This window comes from Tursiops truncatus, chromosome 11 (assembly GCF_011762595.2).
Source record: "Tursiops truncatus isolate mTurTru1 chromosome 11, mTurTru1.mat.Y, whole genome shotgun sequence".
NCBI classification, from domain to species: domain Eukaryota; kingdom Metazoa; phylum Chordata; class Mammalia; order Artiodactyla; family Delphinidae; genus Tursiops; species Tursiops truncatus.
In genome coordinates, this window is record NC_047044.1 from 3,322,364 (window position 1) to 3,339,308 (window position 16,945).

The 16,945-nt window shown below is 57.3% G+C and overlaps 1 protein-coding gene across 6 annotated transcripts in view; it reads right to left on the minus strand.

Moving 5' to 3' along the window:
• The window catches only part of GRAMD4 (GRAM domain containing 4), a 77,174-nt gene extending 69,994 nt beyond the window's left edge, over positions 1-7,180 (minus strand). The window contains exon 1 of one of the 6 annotated variants that reach the window (XM_033865822.2): positions 6,854-7,180. In XM_033865822.2, coding sequence (XP_033721713.1) covers positions 6,854-7,165 — 312 coding nt within the window. In that variant the 5' untranslated portion in view covers positions 7,166-7,180. The remainder of the gene's footprint in view (positions 1-6,853) is intronic. The other 5 variants (XM_033865823.2, XM_033865830.2, XM_073788043.1 and 2 more) reach the window with 5 other exon arrangements.
• Positions 7,181-16,945: the final 9,765 nt, after the last annotated feature.

The following is a 16,945-nucleotide window of genomic DNA, read 5'->3' on the forward strand; positions in this document are numbered from 1 at the left end:
GACTGTCAAGTCATCAAGAATAAGAAAAGCCTGAGAAACTGTCCCAGCCCAGAGGAGCCAAAGGAGACACGACAACTGAATGTAGTACGGTGTCCTGGGGTAGAAAAAAGACATTAGGTGAAAACTAAGGGAATCTGAATAAACTGCAGACTTCAGTTAGTAATTATCAATATTGGGCTTCCCTGGTGGTGCAGTGGTTGAGAGTCCACCTGCCGATGCAGGGGACACGGGTTCGTGCCCTGGTCCGGGAGGATCCCACGTGCTGCGGAGCGGCTGGGCCCGTGAGCCATGACCGCTGAGCCTGCGCGTCCTGAGCCTGTGCTCCGCAGCGGGAGAGGCCACAACAGTGAGAGGCCCGCGTACCGCAAAAAAAAAAAAAAAAAAAATCAATATTGGTCCATTAATTAATTATAACAACGTTCCACACTAAAGTAAAATGGTAATAATAAGAGAAACCATGGGGAGGGACAGATATATGAGAACTCTGTGTTTTCTTTGTAATGTTTCTATAAGTCTACAACTGTCCTAAAAACTACAGTCTATTATTAGGGAAAAAAAAGAAGGAAAACAAAACCAAAAACCCAGCCTGCCACCCAGTGTGGGGCGTGGTGGGCAGGTAGGGCAGAGGTGGGGCCGGCAGGGCTCAGCTCACTCCGCAGCTCTGCCTGAACGTCCAGGATACCCAGAGCCAGACCCGGGCCTGCCCTTGAGGTGATCCAGAGGACACAGACAGTACAGTTTCAAGGATAATCGAGGAAGAGAAATAGTGGGGCAGCCAGTAAGAGAGCCCATGGGACTCAATGCCTCACAAACACGCCACCCCCGCCATCTGCAACCACTCACCCCCCGACACTGTCTCCAACAAGGCCAGCCAGGAATCAGATGAAAAGCGGGGCCCCTGCTCTCCAGGAGCTCAGAAGGCAGGCAGGTAAACAGAGGATCACACAGGATGATAGGCACAAGGGCCCTAACCCTGGGGGCATGGGAAGGCTAGGAGGGCTTCCTGGAGGAGGTGACTTGAGTGCAGCTCACATAAATGGTAAGTGTGCCAAAGGCCACTGAAAATGAGTCATATGAAATGGCTCATGGTGCCGGCACAGAGTTCTCAGACAGCCATAGCGACAGAAGGGGCCGCTACGAACTCTGACCCCGGGTGCCAGGCGATGCAAGGCGAGCCCACCAAGACTGGTGAGAAAGGTCGTCCAGGGTCACCTCGTGCTGGGGAAGAGGGGCCACACTTCAGGAGAGGCATCAAGCACAACTCTGTCACTACACGCTGCCACACAGGTGAAGATGCGTCCCGCTAAGCGAAGGAGAGCAGGGCCAAACCTCCACAGAGCATACGATTCCCCTGATACGAAATGTCCAGGGCAGGCAAATCCATGGAGACAGAAAGCAGATTAGCGGTTGCCAGGGGCTAGAGGGAAAGAGAATGAGTGATGGCTAACGGGGGTGATGAAAACGTTCTAAAATTAGATTGTGGTGAAGGCTGCACAATTCTGTGGACATGCTAAAAGTCGGTGAATGGCACGCTCCCTGGCTGGATTGCATGGTATGCGAACTGTGCCTCGATAATGATGTTTAAAAAACAAACGCACACCTCTCTCACTGCCCAGGCCTGCCCCCGCCTTTGGGGAGCCTGGCCCCTCCCCTCCCCCCCCCAGCCCCCAGCTTAGCTCAGCTGCAGGTGGGCTGACCCCAGCCAGGCCCCCAGGACCCAAAGCTGCTGGTCCCTGGAGGCCAGGCTGCAGAGTGGCCCCCGAGGGCAGAGCAGGGAGCGCCTCCCTCATCCCTGCTCTGGGCTGCTCAGGACCAGAACAAGGCCCCTGCCTCCAGGGAGGACAACTGCTGTGGGGGGCGGGGGGGGCAAGTGAGGGGGGACTTCTATAAACCGGGTGCTGGGGGAGGCCTCCCCAGCAAGGGGGAGGGAGCAGAGACGTGCCTGACACAAAGGTCTGCCAACCCTGGTACAGCCCTGCAGGCAGCACCTGCGGAGGGGAGGGGGGCAAGGCAGGGCCTCTCTGACCTGGGAGGGGGGGCACTGGCTGGGCTCAGGTGGGCCCCACCGCACTCCATGCTGGCGGGCTGGGGAGGGCCTCATGTGCCGTGTACCCCCTGCCCACAGGGAAGGACTAGAGGCGGCAGCCCTCTTCACCGATGCTGGGGACCTGACCACAAGAGGGTTGAGCAGTTTCCCTGGGGGTCCCCGGGCCACGGCAGCCCTCCATGGCGCCAGCACACCTAGTTCTCCCACCACAGCTGAGCTGGGTTCGGCGGCACAGGGGGGCTCTGGGTAGGGCAACCCATCACCACCCCCCCGCCCCGGTTCCCGAGGGACAGAGCAGTGGGGGCTTTCTGAGCGCCCTCACTTCACAGAGCGAGCAGTGCCCGGTGTCAGGTGTCTCTCTCCCCAGGTGTGGACTGAGCTTCTGGGAGAGGCAGAGCCCTCACCCCCGACAACAGCCAGGGCCGCTCCATCCAACACCAGCCAGTGCTGGGGCGCACTGGCCCCCTTCACCACGACTCTCTTCCTGGGGGGAAGCTGCAATGGTTGGGCCTCCCCACCCAGGGCCTTCCTGGGGGAGGCAGTGCAGACGCGGCCAGCTCGGGCCAGGGCCAGCTCTCAGGCCTCTGGCTTCTATATTCCACACCAAGACCCTTGTTTCTCGGTGACCAAACGGAGGCCCAGAGGGGTTAAGCGTCTTGCCCAAGAACACACAGCGACAGACCAAGAGTTTTCTCCACTTAATCCCCCTGCATACAGCACCCAGCTTAGGAACAGATACCCAGCTCTGCCACTCACCAGCCTGTGGCCTCTGGGAAGTTACTTAACCTCTCTGTGCCGACAGAGCTAATAATAGCACTGACCTCCAGCTGTTATGAAAATCAATCATATAAAGTGCGTGGAATGCCATCAGGCCCAGCATAAGAGACGCTCTTGCTATAAGCACACGTTTGATGGCAAAGAGACTTCTCATCATGACTGTAAATTTACTTCCTCTGTTTCTTATACAAACCCCCAGAAATTCAACTGATTATCAGGGAGGCAGTGAGGTTAAGAGCACAGCCTTTGTTGCCAAACAACCCGAGTTCCGATCCCAGCTCTGCTACTTAACTAACTGGGGACTGAGAACAGCCGCCTGCCTCTCTGGGCCTGTTTCTGCCTCCGCGTGAAGGTGGAGGTTGTGAGGACCACGAGGGCCAACGCCTGAAAGACACTTAGCACCGCGCCTGACACTATACTGAGTGATTTCTACTATTAATTTCTTTTTTCCTTTGGACAGGCCAGTCCTTCCTGTCTGCCGGTGTAACCACAGGAGGCTTTAATCACAGGCCTTAAACATCATCACAACCCTGGTTATAACTCAAATGCCAAGTGATCTTAATAACCTTTAGATGGCGAGCGTCATTAATGGTGAATTACAGTCCAAAGTCTCTGCCCGACTCCCCCGTACAGGCCACACGCAGACCCCAAAGGCTCAAGGAACACAGTTTTCTCTAATTAGGGAAACCCTCACTTTCTTGCGCCATCTCAATCAGTAAGAGAAGTCGGACGACCTGCCTTTAAGTTCTCAAGTCAACCAACTGCCTTCCTCTGTCAGCGGCCAGCTCCAAGCAGGTGGCCCGGCTGCCCCTCAGGCGGGGCTGGCTGTGTCTCAGCCACTCTATCTCCGCAAAATACTCGTCACCGTCAAGGACCCAGGCCTCCTCCTCGTCCCCAGCCAGCAACTGAACTCTCAGCCCCCTTACAAAGGGTGTTCTCTAGATTCTGCCCCGGATAAAGACCCAGTGAGAGCCCCCATTGCCACACCACCCCAAAGCCAAGGAAAAATCAGACCTAAACCCCCTGCAGTGCCTAAGGGCCCCCCAGCTGGCTTTCAAGTCCCAAGCAAAGGCCTTCCGAGTGTCACCTGGGTGGTCACACGAGCACGTCTGGGCTGGTAAACAAACAGAAGCTGCTCCCCTGGCAAGGGCATCCGTATTCCTATTACTCACTCTCAATGTCCACGTCTCATTACCCCCAATTCATTTTTAACTACTTTAAGGGGAGGGATGCTCTGCTACATACCCCAAGGCTGTCAGCAGCCTCCACAGGAAGCAGGGGTACTCGGCTTTCGACAAAGATGGTCTCCCTTCCTGCTGGCGACAGGAACAGCAGCCTTGTCCAAGCAGGCCACACAGCCACCACCAGTGTCTTCCGCCCCAGCTGGCACACGCCCTCCACTGACTGGAGCTCCTCAGACGCTCAGCAAGTCCCCAGCACGGCCACTAGGCAGGAGCCCTCCATCCTGACTACACAGGGGGCCAAACGCCAGAGAAAAACCAGCCCAGGTCCCCGAGAGGGAGTGGCCCCCAGAAAGGAGGACCTGGCTGGAGCCACGCCACTCCACAATGGGAAGCCCACTCCTGCACAGAGCTCAGATACGACTGGCTTCAGGAGGCAAACTCCCAAACCGCGAAGCATGGGGAGCTGGAAGGGGTCCCCTAGGGCCCATGAGATGACAGTGTACCAGTGGTACAACCACTAACATGGGTCACACCATGGAAACATCAGGGGAGCCCTTCGCTTCTCCGATTACGTTGATTCCACGGAGATGCAGGCTGGGCCTGGCACTGGTATCTCTGTCACATCTGTAACATCGCTCAGATACTCTGTTACAAACAGAAAATGCGCTTCAGGCTCGCAATCTCCCCTGGCAACTGCACTCTCACTGGAATCTAATAACACTTTGTTTTCATTGGGCCTGAACCACTATTCTATTCTATTGTACAGCAGAAGGGGTGATTCAGGAAAAACGGGCCTGATTCTCCTCGTTTCTAGCTGGTGAAGGTGAGGCCCGGGGAGGGCAGGGGAAGCAGAGGTCACACGGAGCTGGCGACCATCGGGGGGGGTCCTGACACCCACTCTGGCTGGACAGATACGAGGAGCGCCTCACAGCCTGGCGGCTTGGAGAGACCACCAGGTTCTCCCTGCATGAAGGGCCCCTGCCCACCCAACTCAGTGGAAGACACAGACTAAGGCGGCCAGGGCCAAGCAAACCACACTTTGAGACTTTCCTGTTCAGTTTCCAGGAAATGCCTTTCCCGAGTGCAGGCAGGCAGACAGCAAAGGGACAGGCCCTGACCGTCCCCAGGCCGCACCTCTGGGACAGCCACACCCCATGAGCCAAGGCAGCCCACAAGAAAGAAGGGCAGAGAGGGGGTGGCGCCGTCTAGAGGCTCCAGGGAACCCTACCTCCTGGTCCCCAGGACCAAGCTGGCACCCCCCCCCCCCCAAATAGGAGTCCAGCACTGGGCAGCCTGCAGGTTCAAGACCCCTGCCTATGGTCACAGTGCTGCAGAAGGATCAACATCACAGCCAAGACAGAGGGAAGGACAGGCAGGCCAGGTCCCTTACCTGGGCTAGGCAGGGAGTTTTCAGAGGGGTTTGCAACAGGAAGGAGGGGCAGGTTTAATGAGGTCCCTGATCCGAGGGGCCCCAGCTAACATTGTGGGATGTGGTTCCACCCCAGCAGGGGACAAGGGCAACAACTGGAGCACACTCACCCAGCCAGACTGTGCGTCCCCAGATGGGCCTGGGACACGTGGGGCAGAGTCAGGAAATCAACAGCCGCCAGGGGGCGAAGGGCACCGCTGGCCTCTCCAGGGTGTTCTGCTCTCTGCCCTAGGTGTGTCCCGTCGGGGAGGGGGGTGGGGGGGGTCTGTATCACATCATCTAATCCTCTTGTCAGCCCCCCTCCCCGTTTACTGGTGGGGAAACTGAGGCATGAGACAGCTCAAGGCCTTCCTGCCCAAGGTCACCGAACAGATGTGTGTCGGAGGCAAGGCTCCAAATTCCTCTCTTTAACTATTGCACAGCCCTGCCCCTGCCAGGCTCAGGCCTGAAACTACCCCTAGGGCTGCGCTGCGATGAGCGCTGGGGCTCAGAAGCCTCCATTTTTGTGGGGGGGAGATGCTCAGAACTCTGTCTTTTCTCCCCAGCCTTCACTAGGAAGACAAGAAGGGAAACCCATCCTGCAGAAGGTGTCGCCCAAACTGAATCCTCCCCGCCTCCGGAAATGCAGGGCTGGCGACAGCCCCAGGGTGGACTCAGCTTCCAGGGGTACCCCCTCAGGTCTATGGCCCTGGCCGGGGCCGCTGCTCCTACTGCCAGAGCCTCCCTGCCCAGACAGGTGCAGCAGCCCGCCCGGCTCCGACTCTCCTCCCTCCCCCGGTGGTAGGCCAGGCCTGGACGGGGGTGCAGGGCCTGCTCTGGGCAGGCGGGGGCCCCGGGCTGGGAGCTGCTGCACTACACCTCTCCTCCGTGCCTGCACGCGGGGCTGGGCCCCAGCAGAGCCCCATCAGCTAAAAGTCCCAAACAAAGGGAAAGGGGACAGGGCGAACGGAGGGGTGCGGGGAGGAGGACGAGCGCCCACAACTTTTTAGCGGGGTCGTCTCTGGGGTCACAGCGGCCGGGGTCTCCCTCCTCCTCTCCTGTCCCCAAGGAGTGAGTGGCGAAGACGACATTTGCCGAGCCCGCCCGTGCCCCAGCCTGGCCGCGGCGACCCCCGCCCTGCCCACCACCACCACCCCACCTCAGGCCCCGCGCCCACGGGACGTCCTCCTCTCCCTGGCCAGCCCGGCACAACGCGGGCCAGGAGTCGCCGCGGCCGCGGCGCGCCCAAGCCAACGCGGGACCCGGGGGCGTGTAAGCGGGGCGCGCCCGCGCGGGGCCCTGCTAGGAGGGCCGCTGGCTGCGGGAGCGGGGAGAACGTGGACGAGCGCGCCGGGTCGGGGCTCGGCCGGCCCCCGTGGGGAGCCTGTCCGTGAGTCCGCCGAGGTCTGTGTGGGCGTCCGCACGCGCGCCGCTTACCCTGCGCGGAGACCGGGGCCACCTCTCATCCAACCGTCGCCTCGAAGCCCCCTTCGCCAGCCGCCCGGCCGCGCTGCACCTGCCGCCCGCCCGGGAGCCGAGCGGCGCCGGGGAGCCCGGAGGAGGCGGCCCCGCGGGTCCCGGCCACGAGCGCGGAGGCGGAGGCGGCGGCGACGGCGGCGGCGGCGGCGGCGGCGCCAGGTCGCGCGCTCGCGTCCCGCTGCGCGAAATCTGCGCGCCCCCGGCCCGGCCTGCGCAGCCGCCGCCCCGCCCCGCGCGCGCTCCGCCACGCCCAACGCCACGCCCCCTCATCGCCACGCCCAACGCCACGCCCCACGACCTGAGCTGGCAAGCCCCGCACCGCCCCGCCGCGCCTTAAAGGAGTCGCGCCCCTCCTTGCGCGGCATCGGGGCAGCCGGCCCACCCGGATGCGGCCCCCCGCGGGGGCTCGTCTGCCCTGGCGGATTCGCACGCGAGAGCGAGCTGGGTCACGCGGCGCCACCTTTGTTTGGGTGACCCACGTGCGCCCCCGCCACCTGCACCCACGCGCACGCGCGGCGACTCCTCCGCGCGGCCGTCCGCTGGTTGCGCCTACGGCCGCGCGGTCCCGCGCGTCTATAGGGCGGACGCCACGGGCACAGCCACGCCCAGGCACGCATGCTGCCGTCACTTCATCCGCGGTCCGCCGGCCAGACACCCCACGGGGGCCGCAGTTGGACCGCCTGAAGTTCAGACCTGGGTCAAAGACTGCTACCGGTGGCGACCACATCCCATAGGGAACTGCCTTTACCCTGAAGCCACTCTTCGGCCCACCCAGGGGGAGGGTACCTGGACCCTGCAGGGGGAGGGCAGGTGGGGTTGCACACACTCCCTCTAGACTCGAATCTGTAGCGGGGGCTGACCCCCCCCCCCCATGCCCAGGGGCGCTCCCTGACCTCAGGATGCGGGCCTCTTTCTCTGAGTCGCACCTTTGTCATTCAAGGGAGCCCATCCCGCACGCTTGCACACTGCGGGGCGGGGAGTTAGTAGAGGGAGGCAGCTTTAAGCCCACCTGACGCCCCACCCCTGCCCGAGTCTGGATGCGCGCGCGCGCGCCCCCAGGAGAACCCTGCACATTCCTTGGCTCCCTGACCAGGGGCTGTCTAGCTTACCAGTAGAAGGGACCACCCTTCCAAAACCATAGGTCCACATCCTGGGCTGCGGGCCCCACGATTAACTCCCCACCCAGGTCTGACCAGGAGGATGGCTGCTGGAGCTTGGAGTCGGAGGATTGGGGAACCCAGAGAACATGGAAGGCCCCAAGGCTGTCTGTCCCCAGACTTATCAGCCACCCCTCCTCAGCTGGGTCCTCTGGGCTCTGCGCTGACGGTCCCATCTGCCTTATGTGTCTTAAGCCCAGCTCCCCTGCTCTGCCCCAAACCCAGTGACCGTGGGAGTCCTACAGACACCTCCAGGAATCCAGAACTGAGCTACCCCATCCCACCCCGCCGCCTACCCCACTACCTAACCCAACTCCCAATCTCCTATCCAGTCCTCAAGGCTCCCAACTCAGGTGCCTCTGAAGCATTCCCTGGGGTAAGTGTCAACCGAAAAAATTTTGCACAACCTAAAAGTTGAGAGTTATGTCTTCAGTTTTTTTGGCCGTACCGCGTGGCATGTGGGATCTTAGTTCCCCAACCAGGGATGGAACCAGAGCCCCCTACATTGGAAAGGCGGAGTCTTAACCACTGGACTGCCGGGGAAGTGGCCAGGGGTGGCAGCCTCTCACATAGCTCTGAGAGACTGTTCCAAAGAAGTAAAGGTAGGAGCCAGGATACATAGGAGGTTTTGCTGGGGAACAAATGTAGTTGAACAACAAAGGATTACTGATAATCACACAAAACAGGCATCTCAAGCTAATGATTTTAGTACTTTTCTACATATGGGAAGAGGAGTGAGTTTTGTCTCATTGAAATCATTCCTTTCATATGCATCTTAACTATCTCGGGCCAGTGTCCTGTTTTTCTCCGACCTGGGTGCACCATTGCGGGCAGGGGGCGTCTGCAGTGACAGATGGCTTGATGGCCACAGCATCCTTTGTTTACTGAAATGGCAGGTGACATTCTTTGTCCTCACAAGGTGTGGGGCCCTTCTATCATCCTCCCCCAGCCTGGGAAGGTAGACCTGATAAGCCTGGGTCAGAGGCAATCATTCAGGTGGGCTCCTAGCAGGAGGCCTTACCTCTCTGTACCTCAGTTTCCCGACTGCAGAATGGGAGACCAAATGATTTCAGATTAAGGGAGCTAACGCACAAACGTGGGGTCTGTTTCGGGGCGGGAGGGGTACTGTGGCAAGCTGTAGGCAGGACTGTCTCTTCCCCAGTATGAGAGCTCTGTTGGGTGGTCTGAGTCACATTCATGCCCAGCACCCCTGCCAGGACCAGGCCCAGCTTCCAGACCCCACTGGTTCCTTCTCTGTCCCGGCCTGGAATGCACTGGGCCCTCACAGCTTCCTGGCCTTATCTCTCTGCTCTCCAGGCAAACAGGACTAGAGATTTTCCCAAACACATGCTCAATTTTCCTGCCCCCAAGCCATTGTACCTGCCACATCCTCCCAGGACCACCTTCCTTATTCAAACTCCACCCAGCCTGCAAGACCCAGCTCCACAAAGACCCCCTCACCAGCCTGGCCAGAACTGGTCCCAGCCTCCCTTGCAGCCAGGGCCCTCAGGACTCCCCATCATGGGCCCAGCCACCCCCTGCATCCCTCACCCTGTTGTTGGTTGTGTTCTTGTCTCTTCCCCCAACTCTCCCCATCAACCCTCCTGGGGAAAGACCCAGATTACCCATGTGTGTGTCCCTGCCCCGCACCTCAGGACCTTAGCCAGTCTCTGTAACTGTCAGAGCCCTTTTGTTCACAGATGACAGAGATCCACCTCGAACAGGCCCCAAAGGGGACCTCTTTGTTCATGAAAGTAGCAAGTGCAGTGGTTGAAGTATTCACCCACAGCCCTCCGCCCTAGCGGGGCACAGAGCACATGCCCAAGGAATGTTCTTGAATGAAAGACCAGGACTAGGGGCACCAGGCAGGAGACGGAGGAACCAGGGGAAGGGAAGAAGTTGAAGCGTGTTTCTGGGGCCGCCCCAGCGTCCATGACTTTCAGCCCAGCCTACAGGCATTCGCTGGGCGCCCACCCTGTACCTGCCGCTGCTCGCGCTGTGCCTGCCTGGTGGACAGGCATGGACCAGATACACCCCAACGTGGGGCACTTGACGTTACGGGGCACCCACACCACACTGATTGGCAGCTCCTCGGAGCCATCCCATCCCCCCATTTACAGAGGAGGACTGTTACGGGCTGAACTCTGTTCCCCATAACTCATAAGTTGGAGTCCTAGCCCCCAGTTCCTCAGAATGCGATATAATTGGAGACAGGGCCTTTGAAGAGGTGATTGAGTTAAAATAAATTCATTAGGGTGTGCTCTAATCCCACAGGGCTGGGGTCCTTATAAGAGAAGATTAGGACACCCACACTCAGAGTGATGACACAGGGAGAAGATGGCGCTCTGCACGCCAGGGAGAGAGGCCTTGGGAAGAAGCAACCCTGCTGACGTTCCGATCCTTCACCTCCAGCCTCCAGGCTGTGAGGGACTAAATCTCTGTTGCTTAAACTGCCCCATCTGCGGTACCTGTCATGCCTGACCTTGTGGACACAGGCTCAGAGCAGTCACCTGGCCGTCAGGACCACGTCGCTGAGGGTTGGCAGGGCCACCACTGGCTCCCCACCCCGCCGCTTGAAGCTGAGCTGGACCTGGGGCATCGGCGGGGCAGGGCTGTGCAGAGCGGGCGGTGCCAAACTCCAAGCCCGGCTGCCGGCTCTGGGAAGGTGGCCTGGAGCCCGCACACACCCCGGGGCCAGCCGAGCCCTCAGAACCCTGTCCCCCATCCTCAGAGTCCTGGAGAGCACCTGGGAGCCAGATGCCTAGACCCACGTGACGGGCAGAAGCAGGGGATGTTAGTGGCCAAATGAGGCACTTCCCTCTCTCGCCCTCCGTGACCCCGCCCAGCTCCCAGCAGTGCCCGTGGTTCATGGAAATGACATTGGCCCTCGGTATCTGAACACACATCCCCATGTCCCACAGGACGCCGACACAGGGGGCTCAGGGAGAATGGGATCCAAGCCCAGCGACTACCCGCTCCAGACTCCTGGTCCTTTCCTGTGTCACCCGCTCCGGCTGGCAGCACCTGGCACTGAGTAGCCCCAGGGGAGTGGTGTGGAGCTGGAGTGGAGTCCGGGCTCAGGAGAGAAGGAGCCTAGGTCCTGGGCGGCTGGAAGGAGACGGCAGCAATGGGGGTAGGGGTGGGGTAGGCAGCAAGGCCGGGGTGGGGCGGGAGCAGAGAGCCCCACTTGTTGTGTTTAGCTGGAAAAAGGCAGGAGGACAGCCCACGGAGTTCAGGCTTATCCGCGGAGCAGCAGGGAGCTGTGGAAGGGTTTTCAGCAGGGACCACTTGTTCTGTTTAGCTGGAAAAAGGCAGGAGGACAGCCCACTGAGCTCAGGCTTATCCGCGGAGCAGCAGGGAGCTGTGGAAGGGTTTTCAGCAAGGACCACTTTTTCCGTTTAGCTGGAAAAAGGCAGGAGGACAGCCCACTGAACTCAGGCTTATCCGCGGAGCAGCAGGGAGCTGTGGAAGGGTTTGCAGCAGGGATCACAAGATCGCACCGGTGCTTTTGACAGAGAAAGGCTTCTGGCTCCAGAATGCTTCCAGAGGGTGTTGACCGGAGGGTCTCAGAGTGACCAGCAGGTGGGAGGCGGGTGGAGCAGCTTTTATAGAGCCCTGCCCACAGTCACGGGACCTGCCCACCACCCAGATCACGAATGGGGGGACACGCGGGGAATAAAGCCCCAGCCCCACGCCGTGGGTGCTGCCGCTCAGGCCTTGTGGCAGGGAAGGCTGGGACCACCCCGCGCATGCTCTTTGCCACGGGAGGGGCAGGACTGGGGCTGCTCCTGGTGGCTGTGTGTCCTTGTACACGCCACCCAACCCTCTGAGCCTCGGTCTCCTCCTCTGCAAAGCGAAGAAGTGAGATGCCCACTCGCAGGCTGGGGTTGTAGTCTCTACCGCGGTGCACATGGTCCCCACTGAACAGGCTGGCCGCAGCCTGTAGGGGAGGCCAAGGGCATGCAAGGCATCCTCCTCCGAGGGGTCTGGAACAGGATGTATGGTGCCTGCCCGCCCGTCCAGAGGTGGAAGGTCTGAGAGTTCCGTATATTCTGAGTCAGTCAGCACATGTTATACTCCAGTCCCTGGGGCTGCCTTGCACACAGTAGGCATTCAGCAAATGTCGTACTGATGGTGGCCAAATGACGCCCGGAAATGTAATTCACGTTTCCTTGAGTTTAAAATGCCACCGCGTAAGATGCACCATCAACTTAATAACAGCTTTTTAGGAAAAAATGAACCACCCGCCGTGCGTCAGAGCCGTCCTCTGTTGTAAGTTGCGTCAGCATCTCGGAAATGTTAACAAGGGAAACAAATGAGCCTCTCTCAGCAGAGGAAGCGTGGTGATAAATGCAAGATCTGAAGGCTTTTCTCTGCTTGTGGCCATAGAGAGATGGTGCTCCCTACGGGGGGAGTGTGTGGGGGTCCTGATAGAATACATGCCTCCTCAGCAGGGCTTAGCCAGGCCCCAAGGAGGCGATGGAGCCCAGCACCCCAGCCTGCTGGCCTGGGACGGGGGCTTACTGCACAAACTTGGGGTCCTGGCTTCTGAGCCTGACAGCGTGCGCCACCTCGTGGCCGCAAACGGCAGTGCAGGGGCCAGAAGCCGAGCCCGCTGGCCAGCCTCCCACCCCCAGGCGTAGTCCTTGCTGCCACGCAGCCTCCCAGTGCCGGCACCACATAGGGCCACGTGGACAGGGCTCCCTCCTTAGCAGCCCGGCCTTCTGTCCCCTTGCGGAGGAGACTGGGTCTGCTAGCCGGGATCTAGGCTCTGGGTCTTACCTGCTGTGTAACCCTGGCAAGTCCCTCCACCTCTCTGTGCCTCAGTTTCCCTACTTTGCAGGGTGGTGACCACACCTCCTTCCTTCTCACCCCTCACCCCGCAGACATGCAGACCTGGCCTACATAGACCTTCTTGTGGGGGAGGGAGACCCATGCCTGAGCCCCCAGTGTGAGCGGTCAGTGGAGCTGGGGGAGCACCCGCTGCGTCCCAGGGCGCTGGGGGCTTCTCGGAGGAGGGGCTTTCACGCCAGGGGAGAGATCTGAGGGAGGGCAGGCCTGGCAGCGGCCAGAAGGAGGTCGTGCAGGGGCCCCAGCCTCTTTGTTGGGCCCCTGGGGCTGAGTCGGTGGGGGGAGCCTTAAGGAATTGTAACAGAGCAGCCTGGAGGAGGTCACGGTAACATTACACAAAGGAGCAAAGCAGAGAGTTATGATCCTATGGGCCAGCTCTGTCTAATAGAACTTTCTAGAATGATGGAAATACCCTGTATCTGTGCAGCCCAATGCAGTAGCCACACATGGTTATTGAGCATTTAAGATGTGGCCGGTATGGGGCTTCCCTGTTGGCACAGTGGTTAAGAATCCGCCTGCCAATGCAGGGGACACAGGTTCAAGTCCTGGTCCAGGAAGATCCCACATGCCGCGGAGCAACTAAGCCCGTGTACCACAACTTACTGAGCCTACGCTCTAGAGCCCGCGAGTCACAACTACTGAGCTCCCGCGCCACAACTGCCGAAGCCCTCACGCCTGGAGCCTGTGCTGCGCAACAAGAGAGGCCCCCGCAATGAGAAGCCCGCGTACCGTAACGAAGAGTAGCCCCCGCTCGCTGCAACTAGAGAAAGCCCGCGTGCAGCAACAAAGACCCAGCGCAGCCAAAAATAATAAACAAATAACATAAATAAAATAAGTAAATAAATAAAAATTAAAAAAAAAGATGTGGCTGGTGTCAATGAGGAGCTGAGCGTGTAACTGCATTTCATTTTAATTAATTTGCATGTAAATAGTCAAATATGGCGAGGGCCAAATGATATCAGACAGCACAGCGATGAAACAGGAAAGTGCAGCAGAAAGACGTGCCCACTGGGAATTCCCCAGTGGTCCAATGGTTAGGACTCTGTGCTTTCACTCCCGGGGCCCAGGTTCAATCCTTGGTCGGGGATCTAAGATCCCTGCAAGCCATATAGAGCAGCCAAAAATAAAAAACTAAATTAAAAAATTATATTAAAAATAAAATTTGAAAAAGTTGCACATGAATTAAAATTAATTCACGTGTTAAAAAAAAAGAAGATACGTGCCCACAGAGCGATGAAACTGTAGCTAGGATTTTAAACTGAGGCCCCCAAATTAAGAAAAATGATAGAAGTCATGAAAAAATAACATAATTCAAAATTTAAAACTCAGAAAATAAATGATTAGAGGAAAAGAAAATATGAGAGTTGAAGAGCTTGGGGAATAATTAGAAATAAGAGGGAAAAAAAAGTCTGAGAATGGCAGACAAAACTAAAAGAGATCCAAGAAGGAGTATACAGAACGGATAATGCCTCGAGATAAATAGAAGATAGGAAGTAGGAAATTTTTTTAAGTCAGAAAGAAATGATGAAGATATAAAAGGGTTTGAGGACTTCCCTGGTGGTACGGTGGTTAAGAATCCACCTGCCAATGCAGGGGACATGGGTTCAAGCCCTGGTCCGGGAAGATGCCACATGCCACAGAGCAGCGAAGCCTGTGCACCACAACTACTGAAGCCCGCGTGCCTAGAGCCCGCGCTCCACAACAAGAGAAGCCACTGCAATGAGAAGCCCGCCTACCACAACAAAGAGTAGCCCCGCTCGCCACAACTAGAGAAAGCCCTCGCACAGCAACGAAGGCCAAACACAGCCAAAAATAAAGAAATAAAATAAATAAATTTATTTTAAAAAAACACTATGAGAACTTAATTTGATTATATAGCCAATACTTACTTAGATTTACCCACTTATTTATATAACTTTTTTATTGTGGTGAAATGTACCTAGCACAAAATTTCCCGTCTTAACCATTTTAGGTGTATAATTCAGCAACATTAAGTCCATTCACATTCTTGTGCAACCATCACCACCCTCCGTGTCCAGAACTTTTTTCATCTTGCAAAACCAACTCTGTCCTCATTAAACACTAACTCGCCATCCCCCTCCCCCAGCCCCTGGCACAACCATCTACTTTCTGTCTCTATGGATTTGACTCCTCTAGGGACCTCCGGTAACTGGAATCGTACAGTATTTACCTTTCTTGTGTTGGCTTATTTCACTGAGTATAATGTCCTCAAAGTCCATCCATGTGGTAGCACGAGTCGGAAGTTCCTTCCTTTTCAAGGCTGAATGATATTCCACTGTGTGTAGAGACCACACTTTGCTTACCTATTCACCCACCAATGGAACTTGGGTTATTTCCACCTTTTGTCAATTGTGAACAATGCTACTATGACCGTGGGTGGGCAAGTATCTGTTTGAGCGCCTGCTTTCAGTTCTTCAGGGTATGTATATATATACCCAGAGATGGAATTGCTGGGTCCTATGGTAATTTTATATTTAACCTTTTAGGGGACTGTGTTGCTTACAAGCTGCACCATTTTGCATTCCCACCAGCAAAGCCCAGGGGTTCCAATATCTTTACATCCTCGCCAATGGAATGCTATTTTCCTTTTTTTGGTTTTGTTTTCTTAAACAGTGATAGCAATCCTAATGGGTGTAAAGTGGCATGTCTTTGTAAATTTAAGCATTTGTATTATTCTTTGAGTAGGTGTTAAGGACTGAGTCCTGTGCCTCCCTCCCCAAATTCATATGCTGAGGTCCTCATCCCCAGCGTGGTAGTGTTAGGAGATGGGGCCTTTGGAAGGTGCTTAGTTTTAGATGAGGTCATGAAGGTGGGGTCCTCATGATGGGATTAGTGTCCTTATAAGGAGAGGAAGAAAGAGAAAGAGAGAGATCTCTGTCACCATTTGTATGCACCGAGGAAAGGCCACGTGAGGACACAGTGAGAAGGCAGCCGTCAGCAACCCAAGGAAAGAGCCCTCACCAGGAACTGAATCAGTGCATCTTGGTCTTGGACTTCCAGCCTCCAGAACCGTGTGAAACAGATGTCTGCTGTTCAGGTGGCCTAGTGTGGTATTTTGTTACGGGGGCCCAAGCAGAGTGAGACAGTAGGGAATATATTCACATGGTTCAACATTGAAAAGGCACAAAAGGGCTTCTGGTGAAGCCCCCTTCACCGCCGGCCCCAGCCAAACATGTCCCTGGGGGGAGGGAACATTTGAACCGGGATCCCATAATGAGACAGTCGCGTGAGAAGAGTGCTCCAGGCAAAAGGAAGAGACTGTGTCAGAGCCCAGGAGGGGGAAGAGGCCCAAGGAGCTGAGACGGCAGAGCAGCTGAAGGGAGTGGCTGAGGGGAAGCTGAGCAGCTGTGACGGGGACAGAGCCCTGCAGGGGCTTTGGAGGCAGGCTGGCTGCATCAGCTACCAGGGCAGAAGACCCACCTCTCTCCCGTGCCTTGCTGTCCCCATCAGTACAATAAGGATAGCAATTGCACCTACCTCGTGGGGCGGTGAGTGTGTTGGCTTCTGCAAAGCCCCTAGAGCAGTGCCTGGCATGGTCAGCCTCCATGCTCCAGGGCCCTCGTCATCCCCGAGCAGGTTCGTGGGCTGGGATGTTGTCACAGACAGAAGGGACGGGTCCGGGGAAGAAAAGGGACCTGTCTTGTTGTCTCCTTTGTCTGCTGAGGAAACCTCCTCTCGAAGCCCCAGCGGACTTTCCTCCATTGGCCAGAACAGGCTCACACACCCACCCGGACCAATCACAGGCCAGGGGACATGTGAGGCAGGCTGGTGGGCCCTGGACCCCAGGACGAGCAACTTGGCAGGAGGCAGACCGCCCAGCCCCCCACACGGCTCAGCTGATACGCTCCCAGCAGACTTTTTATTCTGTAAAGGTATTTTTAAAATTTTATTTATTTAATTTATTTATTTTTGGCTGCATTGGGTCTTGTTGCTGCGCACAGGCTTTCTCTAGTTGTGGCGAGTGGAGGCTACTCTTCGCTGCGGTGCACAGGCTTCTCATTGTGGTGGCTTCTCTCGTTTC